The sequence below is a fragment of the Catharus ustulatus genome, chromosome 3, assembly GCF_009819885.2.
Source record: "Catharus ustulatus isolate bCatUst1 chromosome 3, bCatUst1.pri.v2, whole genome shotgun sequence".
Classification (NCBI taxonomy): domain Eukaryota; kingdom Metazoa; phylum Chordata; class Aves; order Passeriformes; family Turdidae; genus Catharus; species Catharus ustulatus.
Genome location: NC_046223.1, coordinates 22731513 through 22751832, shown reverse-complemented (window position 1 = coordinate 22751832; position 20320 = coordinate 22731513). Strand labels below are relative to the sequence as shown.

Sequence of the window (20320 nt, the reverse complement as noted above, 5' to 3'; positions counted from 1 at the left end):
CCTGTGTATTCCTCATAACTTTTCAGCACAGTCCAGCAGTGTTGTTCCTGTGCTGACAAAAAAAGAAAAAAGAAAAAAAAAAAAGAAAAAAAAAGAAAGACATGGTCTCCATGACCTCTTCTATCTCTGACTTCCATGGTCCAGTACAGAAAATCTTTCAGTCCAAAGCACTTCACTTACTTGTTGCCTTGCTGTCATAGAATATACCTGCAATGAACACCAGCAATGCATGACCCTGAGAGCTATATCCAGGAACCTAATTCCTTTGATATTTTGTGAGAACTTCCATTTAGTACCATATTAAAACTATGCAGAAATCATGCAGAGCATATCTCTACACCCAAGAGACCAGTTTTTCCAGGCAATTTCAACTCCTTTTCCTGTAGCCTGAAGCCAGCATTAACAACAGCATTAAGTGGATCACTGCATACTGTCCCCAGTGGTGCTGAGGTGGGCAGAGCACAGCACTCAGTGGTGGTATATCTAAATTTACAACTAGAGAAAATACCCCAGGAGGGAGGCTTGTAAAAGTACAAACTGTACCTGGGTGAGTAATGAGAATACAACAGAGCAGCCAGCTGTGCATGGTCTGATGTTAAACTTTGCCTTTAAAAAGTTTTACTTGCAAGGTCTTGCAAGGATCTCATTTGTTAACAGATGAGGAAGCATTGGTTTGGTAAAGGTTATTTGTGATATCTAATACATTATAAAGCTGAAGAAAGGAATGTGACCAGGTTCTTTCCTAGTATTTCTTTTGGAGAAGAACACTCTACAATTCATCATGAATGGTGTTTTGGTTTCTCTGTCTGTGCCTGCTTTCAACTTGGCCCTACCATGCAATGCAAAGTAACTGTCAGGTGACAGAATAAAAGAGTAAATGTAGTTCAGACTGTGTGGATTTAATGAATGTGTGAAAAGTATAAAGTATATAAACTGGATCTTCATTTACAATAAGGATTTTTTATGTCTTGTGTCCAACAATTTTTCCCTCTCCACTGAGCTTTTTGTTGGTAGAAGATGATAGAAACCTGGGGGTAGTCCAGCTATACACACAAATAATAACAAGCATTAAAGAATGAAGTAATTCTCTAACTGGAGCTCTTGTATCTAATTATTTCAATCTAATTCAATTTTTTTTTTAGTTTGTTGACTGTTTCCTATAGCAAGCTTGCCACTAAGCATTTAAAATGTTAGAGACATCTTCCAAACTCAGATGCACAAAATGTATTGCCAAGAACTTGGAAAAAATTCCTGCTGTATTTATGCACCTGTGAATGGTAGCAAAGGGTTACAGTGCTGATGTTCAGGTGGCACTCATATCCTCATGCAGTGCTGTGCAGCCACGAGATACTTGTGTCTTCTTTCATGACATCTCCTGGGGTTGTCTCTGGGAACAGGTGAGCCTGACTGAATTTGATATTCAGCAATTTCATAAAATTGTCATTACTGTCATTTTGTACACCTCATTCCCTCAAGAGGATCCCGAAGATCCTATGGAGGAAATAAGGTCCATAAAGAAACAGTGAGTTTGCTTTTTCCTTGCCCAGAACTCATGTTGTTCCTAGGACATAGGGATGTAGCCAATATTTTGTGTTGTGGGATGTCTTGGCAATTAGAAGCAACTGTTTGTCCCCCTGCCAAAGAAAAAGCTGATTAGAAAAAAAGAAAGAGAAGAACTTTTTATGTAAATACCACCTAATTATATATTGCTCAGCAGTTATTTGTTCATGTTGACCTTCTAAAACCAAAATGGAAGAAAAAATTCCTTTCAATATCCAAAAAAGTTGTTTAATGCACTGTTTTTGCATGCAAAAAAGGGAAATAAGAAAAATTTTAGTGATATTATTTTAAATATCTAAAATGTCTCAGCAAGCTGTGAATTATTATAGTTATTCTAGTGAGTTAATTGTGAAAATTAATAATGCGTTTTCAAGTAAAGGCACAATGGAACATAAGTTAATAATAGAACATAATTAATTTCCTGTTCCTTTAGCAGAAAGATCCTTCAAATATATTTATTCTGAAACCCTAACAAGTGGAAAAAAATACTTCTACACTAAAAAGCAAAATCTTTTCATGTGTTCCAAGTACTGTGTGTGGTAATTCTTGTCATATAAAGCTTTCATTTTGAAATCTGAACAAGTTTTCAGGGTGCTGCATCAAGCTGTCTCAGCAGTAATGCTTTTGCAGTTTTAAATCCAGTCCCTTTCAGGGTATGTGGCTTCTTCTGAAAACTGAATGCCCACAAAAATGTGCTTGCATTTAAAGCAAACAAACAGACCAAAAGAATTACTGAGCCACCAGGATTAGCTGAATTGATGTGGATCCCACAAGTTGATCTCCTCGGGTTCTGAGTGGGCTTGTGGCTAACGTGGGGAGAGCAGCTCTCCGTGCCGGGGTCCAGAGTTGTGTGCCGTTCCTGCTTTCCTCTCACATTTGTGTCAGCTGCATTGCCCCTTTTCTTTCCATTCATGTCTTAGGTTATGAATGAGACCAAAATGGGGATTTTTTTTTTAATCTCCCTTGAGGACAAATGTTTTTTTTTCCCCTCTTTATCTCTCTCTTGAGGGAAGCCTGACATAATTATGAATGACATGGGAGCAGTGTTTCTTTCTTCAAACTGGCATCACTAGAAAGTCATCATGGTTTCTTATGTGATTAATTTCTTGTAAAAGTATTTTACTTTATAGTATTATATTTGTCATGGCTTCATTTTTATAGTTGAAGGTAGGTAATCACATTAAGTTGCACCTCCACCAGTAACTCATTTTGTGTCTTTCACAGACTTCTTTACAATTTGCATTGTAGCCACAAGAAAATTATTTTTGCCTGAAAATAATTTTTCAGGCACATATTTAATTTCAATTAAATAATCTCCTTGAGCCCTGATTATGTAGAAAACTGCTAAAATAAAGAAGTGTAAATCCTTTCTCTCTAAGAGATTAGAAGGTATTTGAGTATGCTATATAATTTTTGTAGATAGGAAAACACAGAGATGCAAAGATTTTGTTTTCAGACAAATACAATGTTTATTTAAATAAGATTCAAATTTATTAACTAAATCTATTAAGCTTGAAACAAATTCTATTAATTCTTTGAATCACAACATTGTAGACATTTTCATTCGTGTGAGCTGTAGCTTACAAGTACTCTAAGCAGGAACTTTTTGAGGTAGTTTGAATGTACCAGTTTAATCCCTAAATATTCTTAGTCTCTCCTTTTACAATTCCTTCCAGACTCTCCAAAAGAAAGCAGGAACTATCCCATTTCAGGATCATAGTCTGGAAACAGCATTTATGCTTTGTAAAACTTAAAGCCTTGAAAAGATTGATAGACCAGCATAGAAGAAATTGAGGCTGCACTAAACTATTTATTTATATGAGGATCCAAAATACCATTGCATCAGTTTTTTTTTAATGTGCCATCTGCATTTCAGTTATGAAGCTTATGACAAATTGCAAATATCAGTAGCAGAACTGCCTGTTGATGATGTTTTCAAAGCATTGAAAGAAGAAATGAAGGACTTTCAAAGCAGTTACAACACGAGGCACAGAGGCTGTAGTTCGAGTTGTTGGCCTGTGTATGTGTCTGTCCTTAGTAAGGTGTCTGCTCATCAGAGCACTTGGGCTTTGTGTACTCTTAACTCAAAGTGTCCTTCAGTCCTAGTTTGTACAGAAACCTTGTGTGAGGTCTCTTTTTCTCTTGCTGTGTCTGTGTCTCCTTTCTCCTTCACTCTGGTCAGAAATATATGTTCAAATGCAGTTGTCTCCTTCCACAACCCCTCCGCCCCAATTCTACCAGAATCCCCAGACCAGAGAAATATTTATTAAATGAAAGGTTTGTGTGAAAGGCCTTTGGTCACACTCTTATCCAGACCTGGTTGGGTCTAGATGGGCTGCAGAAGCCCCTGGATTGTGTGCACTCATTGCTTAGGCTCCTACTGTTCTCCCTCTTCTGGTTCTACGCTCAACTCCTGCAAGGAGGAATTTTTTGCCAAACTTTCTCTTGCCTGGGAGAATTTCCTCCAGGGACAGGACAGGTCCCTTTTCTGTAGCCATTATCTTCAGTGGTTAAACCTAAAGGATTTTTTAAAAGTGGTTCTTATCCTTCACAAGCATTATTTGGGGGGAGAATAATAAATAAATTCTAACTGCTCTTGACACTTCTTTGTTCAAGCAGACTGGTCTCAAACTTTTTTTGCTGCTTGTGGTGTTGAGACCTGTAAAGATTACATTTCCTTCAGATGAACAGTTTTATGGACCTAGAACTTAGCTTAGCCTGATTACATCTGAATGCCAGCTTTTGTCTTAGAAAGGGTGGCAGATATGACTCATTAGTAAGTCAGTTCTGCAGAACAGCTGTTTGCATAATTCTTCCAGTCTGTAGTCTCAAGAAGCAAAGAAAAGCCTTCTTCCCTGAACGTGCATGTGTATATACATGCATATATATGTGTATGTACACACAGAGAATTTATACACTTAGAAACCCATGGGGTTTGTAATGCATATTTAGAAATAGAAATGTTGTTCATTATGTTTCTGCATGTTTTTAGTTTAAGTAGCTGTGAAAGAGAGTGAAAAGAATCCTTCAATTCTTCACCATGTGTGGTAGAGCACACTCATACAAACTAAGAAGAAAAACAAGGAGTCACAGAATTATAATACAAATATTATTGCAATCTCTTTTAACATCAAGGCCCAAAAACGTGTGTTTTGAGGCTGGAGAGTTGTTTGCTAAGTGTTAAAAGCATCCTGGTGTGCCTTTGAACTGAGAACTAGGATTTCCATTGCTTGCAAACCAAAGCTGAAATAAAAACACAGGACTTGGGCAGTAGCTGGGCCATAATGGACTGTATCTTTATAATGTAAAGGGAGAGTGCTCTTGTCAAATGGCAGCAGAACTATTGTAGTGGAGGAAGAAATCCAGGCTGAGAAATGGTTTTCAGAGGCACAGCTGACTTTTTGACATCAAGTGACTGCCAGGAAGCGCAAGCTAACTCCTGACAAACTGGGTAACAAAAGAAAGCACACTCTGGATTTTATCAGAAGCATAATTTGAGGTGCTTCTATTTTAATCTTTCAGTGGAACAGCTGAGAGTAATGAACTGTTGTGTTGCATCATTTCATGGAAGTGAAGTGACTGGAAGATGGTACAAAATAATGTATTCAGAGCCTGGTGTGGGACAAGGCGATGAGCATTGGAGTGACTGGTTTGACACATACTTATTTCTGCCTGATTTCCATGTGAGACAACAGTTGACTACCAGAGGCCAGCCTTCACACTTTATAAACTCTCCTTATTTTCCTGTGTCTCTGCAGTCCCACTTAGTGGATGTAGCTCCCTGGCCAGCAGGCTGGCTTTTGTCAGTCAATGCCATTGACTCCTTGCGGGGTCAGAGCACCAGAGGATGAAATCCCTGACCTAGAATTGTCTTCTGTTCTCAGAAAATGACTGTTTGGTTAAAAACACTGTTTTCTCTCTTGTTTTGACAGAAGAAAAGTCACAGTGTTCTGTCTTAATCTGCAAAGCAAAGTTCAGCATGGCCTCTACAGAGAGATGCCTGCCATGAACACAGGAGTAACACAATACTGCACAATGTATTTACCAGAAAGTTTCTAAATTATGCAGGAAATGAAAAACTGACATTCAATTAAAATATGATTTGTGTTCTCATGCTCCTGTTCCCAGTGTTCTGATTTCAAGCAAAAAATGTGTGGTGTGAAAGCAAGGCTTATGCAAGGCTTATGTGTTTTTGGAGCTCTGGTCATGCCTGGCCTGTCTGCTCTGGGCTCAATCATCTCTGCCTCTTTTCTCTGCTACTCTACTAACTCTTGCTCCCAAATGTGGCTGCAAAGCAAAGTAGTTGGGATGTGTGGGTGTAGTGCAAGTGAGGACTTGATCTCAGACACACTTCATGCCTATCCTAAGATACAGTGCAGAGGAAGCCCAAGAATTCATCTAACTCAAAAAATTGGAGTTTTCAAAAATTTTTAAATGCATCAAAATTTTATCTCAATTCTCTTCACTATCAAAAAGGAAAAAGAAAAAAAAAGGCCTGACTTTTTTCACCATTATAAAGATAATTAAAGAAGACAAACATACTACTGTAAGTGTAGCCATATACTATTATTTTTAAAATCATTGTGCATATAGGCTTTGATTGGGTGCCATGTGCTGGGTGACCCACCCTCTGCTCAGTCCTCAGTCACCTCATGTGAAACATGTACTAGACAAAGACTCTGGGAGAAGGTAAGGCAAGTGAAATAATCTGCATAATTTAAGAATTTGATCTGTCCACACTCCTGTTCTAAAGCTGACTGATTCTGTAGTGTTGAAACAAAACTGATTTTCAAACCAATTTATTTTGTATATGGAATAAAAAGCCAGAAAAATTGCCACTGAGGAGGTCAGTTAACTTTAATACTGGAAAATAATTTTTATAAGTTTAGAAATTCCCATGTTAAGATCACATGAAGTGTTTAAAGGCTGCAACATACGATGACTGTAGAGATTATAGAGTTTTCATGATTCTGGCTTTAGATTCAAATTGCACAGTTGCTGTCACTACTGTGTCACTTAGGATAAGCCAAAGGTCTCAAGTGACAGCAAGGATTAAGGGAGGGAGGGAAGGGAGGGAGGGAGGGAGGGAGGGAGGAAGGAAGGAAGGAAGGAAGGAAGGAAGGAAGGAAGGAAGGAAGGAAGGAAGGAAGGAAGGAAGGAAGGAAGGAAGGAAGGAAGGAAGGAAGGGAGGGAGGGAGGGAGGAAGGAAGGAAGGAAGGAAGGAAATTTCAAACCCATGACAAATGAAGTTCGGTGTAGCAGTAAGGCATCAGTAGGCTAAAAGGCCAAGAATTAAGGTGGCAGAGAACTGAATGTGACAGCTCTGACAGTGAAAAATAAGCCTGTTATTTGAAAGCTAAGGCTGAGATCCTGGCCCTTAGTGAAGTTAGTGGAGTCTGGGTTTTTTTGGGGGCTAGAGAGCTGTTAATATCCAATCCTTCAGTTAAGTTTGTGTGGTGGACATGTCATGCCACCCTGAAATTATTGCCCTGAAATGTACAATGTTAAGAGTTATGCAATATATTATTTTCTTGAATCTTTGTTGGGAATTGTCTTAGATGAGGATCTTCTTATGATTGCTGACCAGACTAAGAAGAAAAGTCATCCTCTGGTCCAAAGAAATGAAAAATCTGCAGGCAACATTTGAAGACTTCATGAGACAGTAGTATTGACCTCAGTAAACCAGTAACCTTACCCACCTGTCACCCTTGTTAGTCAGGAATATTCTTACAGACAGCTCTGAAGGGATAAAATGCAGCAGCTTTGTTGGTATCTAGTCTGGCTTCTCCCAAACATGGTCACAGCCCTGGAGAAAGCATAACATTGTGTGTTTGGAAACAACAGCCCAATGATGATGAAGGCATCATCTGGCCCTTTATGACTAAAACTATGTCTAAAACAGTCAGTAAATTTACAAATGTGAATCAGTAGATGTACAAAGAAAGTCAATAAGAAATGCTAGCAATTAAAAACCCAAACCTATTTCAAAAAACACTTATATGTGATATGCAACAGATTTGTTTAAATAGGTGAATGTATTATTTAATAAGAAAGAGTCTTCAACTTGGAAACAAAGAGGAAGCTGAAGATCGTTAATTTCTTGAAGGAAACAAACCAAAAATTGCTATTCAATGTTCCTCACAACACAAGAACTTAAAAAATTGCTTTGAAGCACATAAAAACTCTCAAAAGGGAAATATATTTCAAATGATCCACAAGTAATTTGGAGATCTTACTGCTGCAGAATGACTTGGCTCCCAAAATATGAGCGAGCTCCAAAAGTAGTTAGATAAATTAATGGCAAAGCAATTCACCCAAGCCAAGCTGAACACCACTATGCAGATGCAGCCTCCTACTCAGAAAGTCCCTAAAAGTGTGTGTAGTCAGAACTTAGGAGGCTGTATGAAAAGGAAGCATCTCTGAAAGCAGCCCTGATTATTTTCCTGATTAGCACTTGGATAAAATCAGAGACATAATAATAGCGGTTAATTGTCTTTTGTAGCCATCTGTTGTGCTTTGGGCAGTTTTGGGTTAAGTTGTATTTTTATTTTTTTTTTTACCAGGAAAAATGTAGGTATGGCTGATGAAGCCAGGAAGTTTGTAGCTGTAGTGGATTGTTGGGGGGTTTATATTGGAACACCTTTCATATAAAAGCCTTGAGGTACATGTGGCTTCAAAAATGTGCAGTGATGATAAAAGCCCTAGAAGCATTTTACATCTGGATTTGTATAATGCTTGGTCTTGCTAGACTGTCTAAACAGGTGCATTGCTCTAGGTAGCATCTTCATTCAGTACAAGAAACTGTAATGAAACAAGAATGGTTCAAAAAATTACATTTATACAGTGCTATATCATGTAGTATCCTCACTGGAGAGTGTGTTCCCATGTGCAGGTACCAGGGCTTGTGACAGCAGTTCTCAGTCCCCTGAAATGTAACAGCACTCAGGCTGTACTCTGTGGGCTCTGTATAACACAGCACACTGATTCTCCTTGTAAATCAAAGGAATGTCTGTGTTGTGTAAATTATAAAATCAATTCAACTGATGGTTTTCACATGCCTCATGTGAAAACTGATGTGTCGCTTCCTACACTGATGGAAACACCTGTCAGTACCAGTGCTGCTGTATTTGCTCCTGCCAAGTTGTACATCATGTACAAATGTAGAAGATTTATCCTTCCAACACAAAGGAAAATTAAACTCTTCCCCCTCACTTTCCCCATTCCTTTCTGCTTCCTCAGTAGGACTGAAAATTCCACTTCTTTGATGTTTGCCGTTCTGTTACTAAAAAAAAAAAAAAAACCAACCAAAAAACCCAACCAAAACATAAAAAAAAAAGAAGTTAAAAGGAAAGCAGGTAAAAGTTTGTATAAAGATACCCCAGCTGGCTTTCTGTTGATAGCCCTGGATGGTGGAAATGGTTTAGGTTTGGCAGCAAGATCCCTGTGGCTGCAGAGGCGCTGCTGCAGTGGACTTCAAAATGGTTACTTTGTGCATCTGAGCTTGGAAAATGGCAAACTGGAAATGTTGGATTTAAGCTGAATTTAATGTTGGGTTTAAGTCTCACAATAAATAATAAATGTCCTAGTAATCCCACATTGTTACCTCATAATCTTTGTCCAGATCAAGTGACTTCTGTAGGCACTGTTGAGTAACAGATATGTTTTAATTTCCAAATTATCAATGTATTTTGGGACTGAAAAAATTATTACTACTCTAAAACACTATTCCTCTGCAACAGAGTGTCCAAATGCAAGGTGGTTTTGGTCTGTCCTATCACTATTTATGTCCCTCATTTTTGTTGTATGTCTTTCCAAGCAGGAACTAGTAGTTAGTTAAAATTCTCATTTTCATTTTGCGGTATTGCTTCCTCTATTTTTCTTTTGTTAGACACCAATTATTATAAATATTGTGATTAGAAATAAATCCTGTTTTAAAGTTTCAGAATGAAATGAAAACTTATATTCTTTGAAATATTTATTGCAAGTTTAAGAATACTTTAACTCAAATACCAGTACATATCTGCAATTGTGATATAACAAAACAGGAATACATTTTGTAATAAAAATTTACAGTAGTTTACACTGTTGAAAAAGTTTCCTATTTCTTGAGACTATGAAAATGTCACTAGTGGCAAGCTTGTTGATTTAATTTGCTAGAATTGCATTTTTCAAGAACAACATTTTTAAAGTATATAGTTGCATAGAGATACATGTTTGATATTTGACTGAATTTTTTGTTGCTATAGTGAACATTTGAAAATTGTATGTGTAATCGTTTTAATTATTGAATTGTCTGTTATATAAAAGTGTTTTCTTCATTTAGAATTAATTTGATACAGCGCAATGCATGGGTATTTTTTTCTTGGTGTTTTAAAATGACTGTTTTTAAGACATCCATTTGCTTGCCTAACAAAACACAGAAACATTGTGGGAAACTCTCATTATAAATTTTGTCTAATGCATGTTTTTCTTCACCAAATAGTTGCAGCAGTAAAAATAATTGTGTTTGCCTTCTAACTAAGATAGTAATATCACAGATATCGTGAATTTTGCATTCTCCCTAATGGTCTGGACTTTACAGCTCTTCTGAATTGCCTGGAGTGATTGCTGAAGAATAAATTGTAGCCTGAGTGATAAAGCTTGAGCAAAGCAGCACAGATCTTTTTTCTGGTTTAGTGCTTGGATCAAATAAGTGATTTAATCAATTTACTGTATAATATATGAATAAAATTGTTTCATGAATATTGACAAAAATCTTTTTAAACTTGCAGCAAGTAGTGGCAGCAATAAATGCAGGAATCATACCTTTAGGAAACACATCTGCTCAGATCAGTCACTGGGACTTGGGAAGTTCCTTCTTCTTTGCTGGCACTGTTATTACCACCATAGGTAGGACACAGCTTATTATCTTTTTATAGTCAATGAGCTGAAACTCTTTTGATTTCCAGTGTGTGCATATATTTGTTAATGGTAAATCTTCCAAATTTTCTGTTTTAAGTAGATAGTTATTTTCTAGCTGCAGGGACAGAAAATAGCTGTCTGTAAAGGAGACCTAGCTGAGTGATTTTTCTGCAGAAAAGAATGTTGCTGTACATTTCTCTCAGGTGACTGAAAGAGGTTGTGGGAATATTTTCTGGGGAGAATTTGGTCAACTGTACAGTTACAAGTGTTAAATAGGGCATGATTTAAAGCACATGTGCATTAAACCATGGCTGTGATGTATGGAATTAAAAACCTGTGTTCTCCTATTTGATATTTTTATTTTATCTACACTCTGAAAGAGTCACTGTCTCTCTGAGCAGGTGTAAAAAGAAACAGTGTTGGGTATTTCAGTTTCTTCCATTTGACTACAATGTTGTACACATGATAGGAAGTTACAATATTTAATGTAGCTCACAGCTCCCAAAAGGGCATTCAAAAGATAGATGGAAATTTGAAGATGAAATAATGAGAAAAAAAGAGGAGTGTTATACAAGAAATTGTAACATCTTTGCAATAATTACCACTACATAGTATTTATATGCATATTGTGGTGGAAGAGGGTGTTCTTTTCAAGCATTGTCTGGAACTTTTTTCTTTCTTTATGTAGAAGTGCGTAAGTAGCATATATTTTGTGTTTCAGTATAAACATGTCTACATTTATATGTACAAATATTGCGATATTTTCCACATCTAGAGTAACTGAAACACAGTTTTTGTGAAAACAGAGAAATTCTTACCTCCTTGATTTGTAGCAAAATTACTGATTTTATTGTAGTATCCTCTCATGGTGATAAAAACCCTAATGTATTGAAAATTCTAATTAAAATTAAAGGTTATAACCAAAAAAAGCAAGAACTTTGAAAGGACAGCTTTCTGATCAGTCTTATGTTACCCTCTTTGGGCAGCACTAAACTTTGTGTTGTAAGCATCCATGGTCCTATAGAAAGTGTATAATAGATGTTTCACTTCCTAATAAGGATAAAAGTTAACATATGAAAAGTGTTCAAAAATTTTTTTAAAGCAGCGGAACATTTTGTCTCACCCTCTTTTTTCCTAGTGAAACTAAGGCTTTCCTAAATCAAAATGTTTTCTGCTTTAATTTATTGACCTGATTCTACCAAGCCATATGCGAGTCCAGCTTAAAAGGGAGCAGGGATCTGCAAAGACATCCAGGCCTCTGATCCACTGTTCCCAAGAGGCAAGATAACCCAATAGGAAATCCATCTGAAAATTAATATTTCAGGTCGTTTCTGCAAACCAGAGCCATCAGAAGCAGGTCAGTCTAGGCAACAGTAAATATTTGTTTCAGGTTTTGTGATGGTAGCCTGAGAAAAGAAATGAGTGAAAAAAATCTTCCATTAAATATTTTGGCTTGGAGTGGCTGAGTTTCTTTCATCATGGACCCTTTTTGGATGGGATTCTCCCAGCCAGTTGCACTTTTGAGCTTTTGTTGGGATCCAAGGAAAGCAAGTTTATATGGAAGTTGTCATGTGGTTGGCATTGTCTTAATGCTGTGAAGCACCTCTCCCATGGTTCACAGGGCTTGTGGTGTGACAGAAGGTGGTGCTGTGGTGAAAAGCACTTGGAAAAGTGAATTACCTGGGAAAATGGTGGTGAGCAGAACAGCTGGGTGTGCTTTCCCTTAATCTTTGTGTTATTACGTGCCAGCAAGTGATTTTGTGTTTAGAACAGTACCTTTTCATACAGGAGTAACTTCTTGAAAATGAAGGCATTCCTTCCAGTAAGAGGGCATATGGTAATAATAACTCAATTTCTCAAGAGAGTCAAAATGTGATTTATGAGCATCTCCAGGGAGCTGCCATAGGTTTCAGACCAACGCTACAGATATTCTCTGTGGAAAAAGACAGGACCTTATAAATTCATAGAGCAACTTTTCAGAAATAATTTGTAAATGGGGTTTGATAAATATGAGTAAAATTGGTAAAAATTATGTCCTTTAGTCTGTATACCTTAAGAAGTACTTGCAGAGGAGAAAAGGGATTACTACCAATTAGAGACAACAACAGTTTTCCTAGTGTCGCAGCAGATTTTGTAGCTTTCCAAAAACCACTTATTACTATAATTTTACCATATCACTTAGCCCACACTCTTCCTGTTGATATCTAAGAATCTGAGACATTCAAGTGGAACCAGTAGTCTATGAATAGAATTTCTCAATCCTTCCTTTAATGAAAGCAAAGCCTTTCTTCATTGGCAGTTGCACTTGCATCCTACAAATATTTGGTTTCTGGGGAGAGAGGATAATAAATAAAGCCTTTAGCATCTGTCTAAGTGGTAAATTATTGTTTTGCAGTTACTGTTCTTGCTGTATCCCTGTAGTGTTGACATGAAAAATATTGTCTGTCTGTTTTGGTGGCTGCTGGAGCAGACTAGAACCATCTTCTGGATCTCTTGTAGGTTTTTGAAAGGCACTCTGATGGTGCCATTATGTCTATAGAGTTCCAAAGCCAGCTCACAAGAAGAGGCAACACTTCAGAAAACGTGGCTTAGTATTTATGTAACATTTTTTGAAGTCTGTTATAATCCTTCATGTGACTCAATAAATGTTACAGTGCATGATATAAAATCAGGAAAAAGCAGTTTGAATAGAATATGATTTGATACTGCCACTAGATCTTTTCTAGAAAGTAGATTTAGTTGAGAGTCATAATCAAACAGTTTAACAAGGCTTTCTTTAGAACAGATCCTAGGTTTTAGCTTTACATTTACTGCTGAACTTGTTTTAGGATGGGTTACAGCTTTGACTGGCTTAGCTAGGTGTTCTTGCTTGTGAATATGTTTCCAGAACAAATATACCTCATCTCAACAAAGAGATGTGAAATTGCATGATTATTAGTCTGTGCATATGGAATGGTTTCAGACAGTCTCTTAGAGGGAAAAGGGTGGTGCAGGGAAATAGGAATATGAAATTATCTATGAAAAATATTGTTGCATTGTTCCCTGGGATACTGTGCATGCTGCAAAGTACAAAAGAATCTCTTTTTGTCTACCTGAAAATGTCATTATCCAATCCTGCTCTAAGACCACATGACCAAAGAAAAGAAAAAAACAGAAGGTTGAGGAGAAAAGCAAGAAAAATGGTAACATAATCATAAAGCTGGAGATAGTGCTGAGGAGGAAGGGAAAACAACCTTTATGCCTCCTCTTTTTATTTTGAGAGATCATTGCTGGCACTGTGCATGGTTAGTAACCTCTGGATCATTTCCTTCAATAGGTAACTGAACTCAGGAATAGCATACAGACACAACCTGTGCATACCCCAGTTTCCCCCAGATTTATGTTTTAGGGGTGGGGAAAGTTTTGTATTGTTAAGAGGGTAAAAAAAGGAGACCTGTCATTTTGAAGCTTGAGACCTGTGTCTAGAAAAATGAAAAAACAAAGAAAAACATGCCAAGGCCTTGAGCTCAGCAAGTTTTTTTCCCAAATGTCTGGTGTCTGAGCACATAAAAGATGAAGTGTCCTCTGTAATACAAGAAACCGCATCTTGAGAACCTTTACCAGCCTGCTATGGATCTTGGTCTAAAAGAGCTGCATTATTTCCACTCTTATTCCAGCCAGTCTGTAATGATTTTTTCAAGCACTGTAAGGTAGATATATGGGAAGAGTGTTTATTCAGCCTCCTGGAAGATGGAGTGTTGTGGAGGCAGTTGAGAGCGCGGTGGCAGTGTCAGTAGCCTCGCTGGTAGCTGTGCTTTGCCAGAGTTCATCCTTTCAAACACAGCTCCTTTAATGCCTTAGCATCAAGGCTGCATCGCAGCCCCACTGACGTCCAAATCCAGCAGCTGCTAAAAACTGAGTCCAAAAAATCCAAAAAGGAAGAACACATAATTTCTTTTTGTCCTTTCCCCCCTTTCGTTGCCACCAGCCCTTGATTTTCAAATCTAACATCTCTTGTTCACTGGAAACTGAACCTCTTGAGAAGTTAATTCCTGACTAAAGTCTTTAATTTAGGTTCATGCAGCTAGATATGGGAATATGGGGTTTTGGGGTCCAAAAGTGTAGCAACCATTATTAAAGTCTGCAAAGGAATGTGAGGACAAAAAAAAGAAAAATAAAAAAAAAATTGTAAATATTTATGAACAGATGTGAATAGCAAGCAGCTAAAATACTGAAAATAGATTTATGTTTTTGACTGGAATTTTCAACCTGATTTATCATTTTTAAAGCTGCAATTAGTTATGTAGCTTCAAATGCAATTTCACTGTAAGAAATCATTATTTCTGTCACTTTCCCACTGGCTGGACACAAGGTTTGCTTGTGAGGACAGGGTATTTTAGAAAGTCTTATTACATTGCTTGTTGATTTGAAACAATAATAAAATCCTGCTGCTAAAACTGTCCCTTCTGGCACCATTCCACTGCATTTTTGAAATACAAGGTAACAGAATAATGTGCTGACAACTAAAATACACAAAACACTTTTGATGTTGCAAAAAGACAAATATTGTTCACAATGAGATGTGTTACCTATTATGTCAGATAATCATAAAGCTAAAAATGTGCAAATGACATTGAAAAATCTGTTCTCCTGGTTCAGAAAAGTAAGAAACATCACATGCTTATCTTAGAACATGCTACTTTTTTATTTGTTTGTACCACCAAAGAGGAAACAAGGATTTTGAGGATGACTATAAAAGTTTCATTTTGAAAGACTGTAGCTTATCAGAGTGTAAATACTTGGATTTCTGTTTATGTATTGGTAAGGGAAGAGAGAAGAAGCAAGCAAAAGAAAGTGAAGTGCAAATGATGAGGTGATTGTGGAGGAAATTGGAGAAAAACCCCTGAAATTAAACAAAAAAAAAAACAACCAAACATAAAATACATTTGCCTGAAAAATATTCTGATATGTGACTTTTGTCCATCGTATCAGTAATTAAATCTGCATTTGTGTCCATTACTTAAATGAACTTGGAGTATAGAGCTTCCAAGGACCTGTTTCTTTCAGGGCTGCTCTACCAGAAATAATCTTCATCAAGGCAAGATCGAGGATCTCAGCCTCTACTGATATTCTGGCTGCACATGTCCAGACTTCACAGAGCTTCTTGCAGGAGTATGTGTGTGGCAAAGCTGAGTATAACCAGCTGATAAGACCAGCTGCAGAGCAAGGCAGAAAAAAAAGTAGTTAAAATTTATGGTCTGTGAAAATGTGGTAGTAAGAGACATGCTACAGAGGTCACTGGGGAATGAAGTGGAAACGCTTCTTCCATCTCTTGCTCTGCAGAGGGCTCCATTGAAAACTCCTGCTGCTCTCCTGAGAGTCACATTGACTCTCAAAGTGTGTTAAAGATGTATATCTCATCTGATAGGATGTCAACAGAAAGAATTTTTAGTTTTAAAAGAATGCCCCTGGGATCTCTTCAGAACTCAGTCTTTCCTCCAGGTTAGTGTTGTGCTTACCTTCCTGTCCCTGTGCTGCTGTCCTTAATAGTTGTTGGAACTAAATTAGGTTTTAGTCTCTATTTGCTCCGTTTTAATTTATTCCCTTTGCTTCTTTTGTTGCAATTTTGAAGAAGTGTCTGAATTTGACCCAGTTATTGACTGTTGACAAATACTGCTTCAATTGTGCTCTGGAGAGACCTGTTAGCATTTGGCAACACAACTCTCCAAATATTTCATCTGAACTGAGCATACTCTCTCCCAGGGCAGTAGCGACTAAACAAGATTTTCTCTGTAATTATTTCTCCCAGGAAGAGTGAGTTGAAAGTATATTACCACTATGCCCTCAATTTTCTCCTACATTTGCTCAGGCAGTGGGAAAGAGGGCTTATCTGACTTGAATGCCGAAGAAATAATACTTGGACTGTACAAGATACCAGAGCAATAATTAGGAAAGACTGCTGAGAGCTAGGGAACCTGGGACAGTGGTGGAGGAAGGACGATGGTGAAGAGCTGAAAGGAAATTATATTAGATGAAGAGCTCAGTTAGAGACATTGAGACCTTGTATATCAGAAAAATTTAATTAAATTGAATGAGCAAATCAAAGAAAACAAATTGAGCCTCACTGACCAAAATGATTGTGACCATGAAAATACTCAAGAATGCCAAGGGTAGTTCTGAAGTTGAAAAAATGCAAGTTTATGGGATGATACACAGCTTTAATTTTACAGAGAAGTGATTTTTATTTTTTTTCACTACCAGCTCTGGTTTGATACACAGGAATCTGATGTGTAGGCAGATGGTAAATTGCAAGCAATTGCATGTTCTGTGGACAATAATCAGGGTCTGATATTTCTGGTGATATTGTTACTTTAAGTTATCAGCTATATTAGAACAGGTTAGGGTGATGTAGCCCCTTAGCTGTGTGAATGTACAAAGGAGGTTTTTTTAATCTGGTAAGTTTTGAATTCTGGACAAGAAATTTGGCAATGGATGGTATGGAGTGATGCTGTCCCTTTAGGGTAACATCTCATATCTTTTTTGTCCTGATCTTTCTCTTTATACATTTTTATTCTTTCAGAATTTAGATTTGGAGCTCTGCCAACTACCTAATTTGCTTGTAACACTGAGTTTCTGACTATATTTATGTTCTGGAATACTTTTTCTGACCACCTGGAATGTTCTTCTGTGCTGATGTGACTTCATTAAAATGGTTTTTTCATAAAAAATTCTTTTAAATGTCTTTGATAAGCTTCCTGCTAGGCAGCACTGACAGTTTTGTTTTGGTGTGGTGTCTATTTATTGCTGGATCTTGCAAAGAAAGAAGGGATATGTACCATTTTTGCAGTTTGATGTACTTGCACTTTCTGAGCTTTCATCTTCCTTTTTTTCCCCTCAAAACCTGAAAATAGTTGTGTTGAAACAAATTGTCAGGTTTGCAGCTTTCCATCACTCCGTTACCTTTGGTAATTTCCTAAACAACAGACTATGCTTAAAGCAGTTCTGCTTAGACCTTCAAGTTGTGCTGTGGAGTGAAAATGTCAATTTGTCAGTTGTGACAGTCCCCAATTTACACTGCAAATGAGCAGTGAAGTTTTCACAGCTTGCTCTGTTAATGCCAGCGTGCTAATGAAACTGAATTTTGTTTTCTTTATTCAGATTTCTCATCACTGGCTGATTAGAAAAAGTTTTCTGAGCCTCCTGATCACGTCCATTTTCATTCCCAGGTTACAAAAGCTGGCTGCTATCAGTAAAGGAAAGGATGTGAGGAAAAATTGCCAAGTAGGGTTACACTGTGTGCAGAATGCTAGGACGAATGGAATTATTTCCTGCTCCCTTTGTGTTTATTTTTGTAATTGGATAAGGAGTGGCGCAACCAACCATGAGAACCTCAAATCCTATAAGCAAACAAAGGCACAGGATTTTGGAAAACACTGAAAAATGGCAAATGTTTCACTCTTTGCTTCTACACGGGCATCACTGAGTGGGTAAGGTCCAGAGGCCAAAATAAAAGCACCTGTTCACAGTGTGCATCCCGTTTTGGTAAATTTTGTCCTGTTAAGCTGTTTATCTTTATGTGCTGCTTTATTCACAGCTGTTTCCAGTTTGTTTAGTTGAGCTGCTAAGCAGAAGCAGCTTTTAAAGAGAGAAGGGCAGCTGTAATCCATCATAGATTTGTTTGTTTGTTTTGTTTTTTGTTTGTTTGTTTTTTGGGTGGGAACTCACCATATAAGACTAGCATGGGGGTATGGAAGTTCTTTTGAAAACAAAGCTCACTATGAGCTGGAATTTCTACCTACTGATCACTGCAGAAAGGCACTTCTTAAGTACTTCTAGCTTGAATTCTGGATGTTGAGCAGTTTTTGCAGATCTGGCTGAATAGCATGTGGTTTTTATACCAGGTAAGCACCTACCTAATATAAATCGCACTCTGTTCATCTATTGTGTTAATGTGAGTGTAGGATGAGGTGGTTTATCTCCCTGGGAATTAAGATCTGAAGAAATTTGCTTGTGCTGTATTGAGGTTTTGGTTGATGTACACATGATCTGTATAGTTCCCAAGTGCCAGGAATATCCCTTGGCATTCTGGCTGCTTGGAGCAGGGCAGACACTAATGTTTATGGGGTATAGCTGGGTCTTGATATTCCAGAGGTGTGCTGAATTGGAGAGCTAAGGAGTGCTTAAGAAAGGGGTCAGTTGGCCTAGGTAGACCCTTTACCTCACATTCACCAAATGATTTTGTGCAAACCTGGCAGTACTAGCCCTAACAGCTGGTCAGGTTTATCAGCTGATTCTATTTCAATGATATCAGGAAGATAACCTTTCCCCCCCACCTCCCCAAGAATATGGAAAGGATGTAGTACTGATAGCCTAAAAGACCTGAAAGATTTCTTGAAGTGAACTACCACTAGAAAAAATGTGCTGCCTTGTGCCACCAGCATTACGGAGTAAAATATCATTCAAGTATCACTACAGCAAATGGAGATATCCATTAGCATTTTATGAAAGTGTTTCTTTTTTATACAATGAGAGCTCTCTATATTTTATAGCTTTCTCATTACTGCCAGAAGCTTGATTCCATTAAAAAAAAAAAACCCTGAAAACCTGAGGGGAAGCTGGGTAGAAATACAGGCAAAGGGGAAATTAACAAAATCCATTAACTTTTTCCAGTGATTTTTGCCTGTATTGAATCCTCTTGTGCTTTGGAGAATCTCACCCTCTGGTGTCATCCTGTTGCAAGATCAGTATGAGTTGGCATGACTGCAAACAAAGTTGTAGTTTGCATCTCAGTGTGTGTTAAAAATCCATCTTTTTCAGAAGTACAAGTTTATTTCTACAGTAACAAGCATTGCATATGCAGATATATCACAAGATCAAGAGGATAAAAATAGATAAATTTTGATTAATCTGATTTGAACTGCTAGTGCAAATATAATTGTTCAGTACAACATTACAGTCTGATGACACCAATTTTTCTTTTGGCAGAAGCAGATGGTTACAGAAGACATGTTAATTGCAAATTAAGAGTAAGAGAGGTACTAAGGGATACTAGGGGGGTGCATAATTTAGGTGATGGTGTAGAAAATCTTATATGTGCATTACCTACCTTCTGGTCATTCTGAGTTTCACCAATGAATAGATGTTTTTCCAGGTGTGAAAAAATGTGATGTAAGCTAAAGGGAGGATAACTGTCACCTATGTACCAGCTAAAAGCAAATAAATTGTGTGCTAGTACAGCCATTAGCCTGTAAAGCATATGAGGGGTTGCTCTCTTTCTCAAGGTGTTCTTATCTTGAGTAATAGTGGTTAAAATTTTAGTCTGGGCTTGCACAGCAGGACAGGGGAGAACATCTTTTTCCTTCTAGCTAATTTACTTTGTGAAGATCATCCTCTTTTTGATTTTCTTCTGAATTTGTTTTTGTTTGGTTGGGTTTTTTTTTAAAAGCACTTAGAAATAGTATTTGACATTTGTAAGGAATTAGCATCTTATGTGTTTTGATTTTTGATTCTGTGGGGACAAATTTGCAGATTGTTTGTCATTCATGGCTTCACTGGAGATGTGATTTCTTCCCTTTTCCCCACTTGTGTGGGATCCTAATGAGTTTTGCTGGACCAGTAACTAGAGCATGGAGAAAGCCAAGTGTAATTAAAGACAAGGCACTACTTCATTTGGACATCTTTGCTGTGGTTGCTTCATAGCAACAGCACAAACTGTATAAATTCAAGTCTCCCTGGACAGAAACTTGGTCAAGTTTTCAGTTAGTCTACTTTACCTACAGGGATCCTTACTCAAAACCAGTTGTCCATCTGAAATCAGTAATTCAATATGCTCAGATAATGTGGGAGTATTACTCTGATATTTAGAGGGATGGTAAGGAAA

The 20320-nt window shown here is 37.5% G+C and overlaps 1 protein-coding gene across 2 annotated transcripts in view; it reads left to right on the top strand.

Annotated features, from left to right (window-relative positions):
* Window positions 1–20320, top strand: part of KCNK2 (potassium two pore domain channel subfamily K member 2) — a 128552-nt gene that overhangs the window by 57764 nt on the left and 50468 nt on the right. For both annotated transcript variants that reach the window (XM_033055111.2, XM_033055112.2), the window contains one exon: window positions 10332–10449. In XM_033055111.2, coding sequence (XP_032911002.1) covers window positions 10332–10449 — 118 coding nt within the window. The remainder of the gene's footprint in view (window positions 1–10331; window positions 10450–20320) is intronic.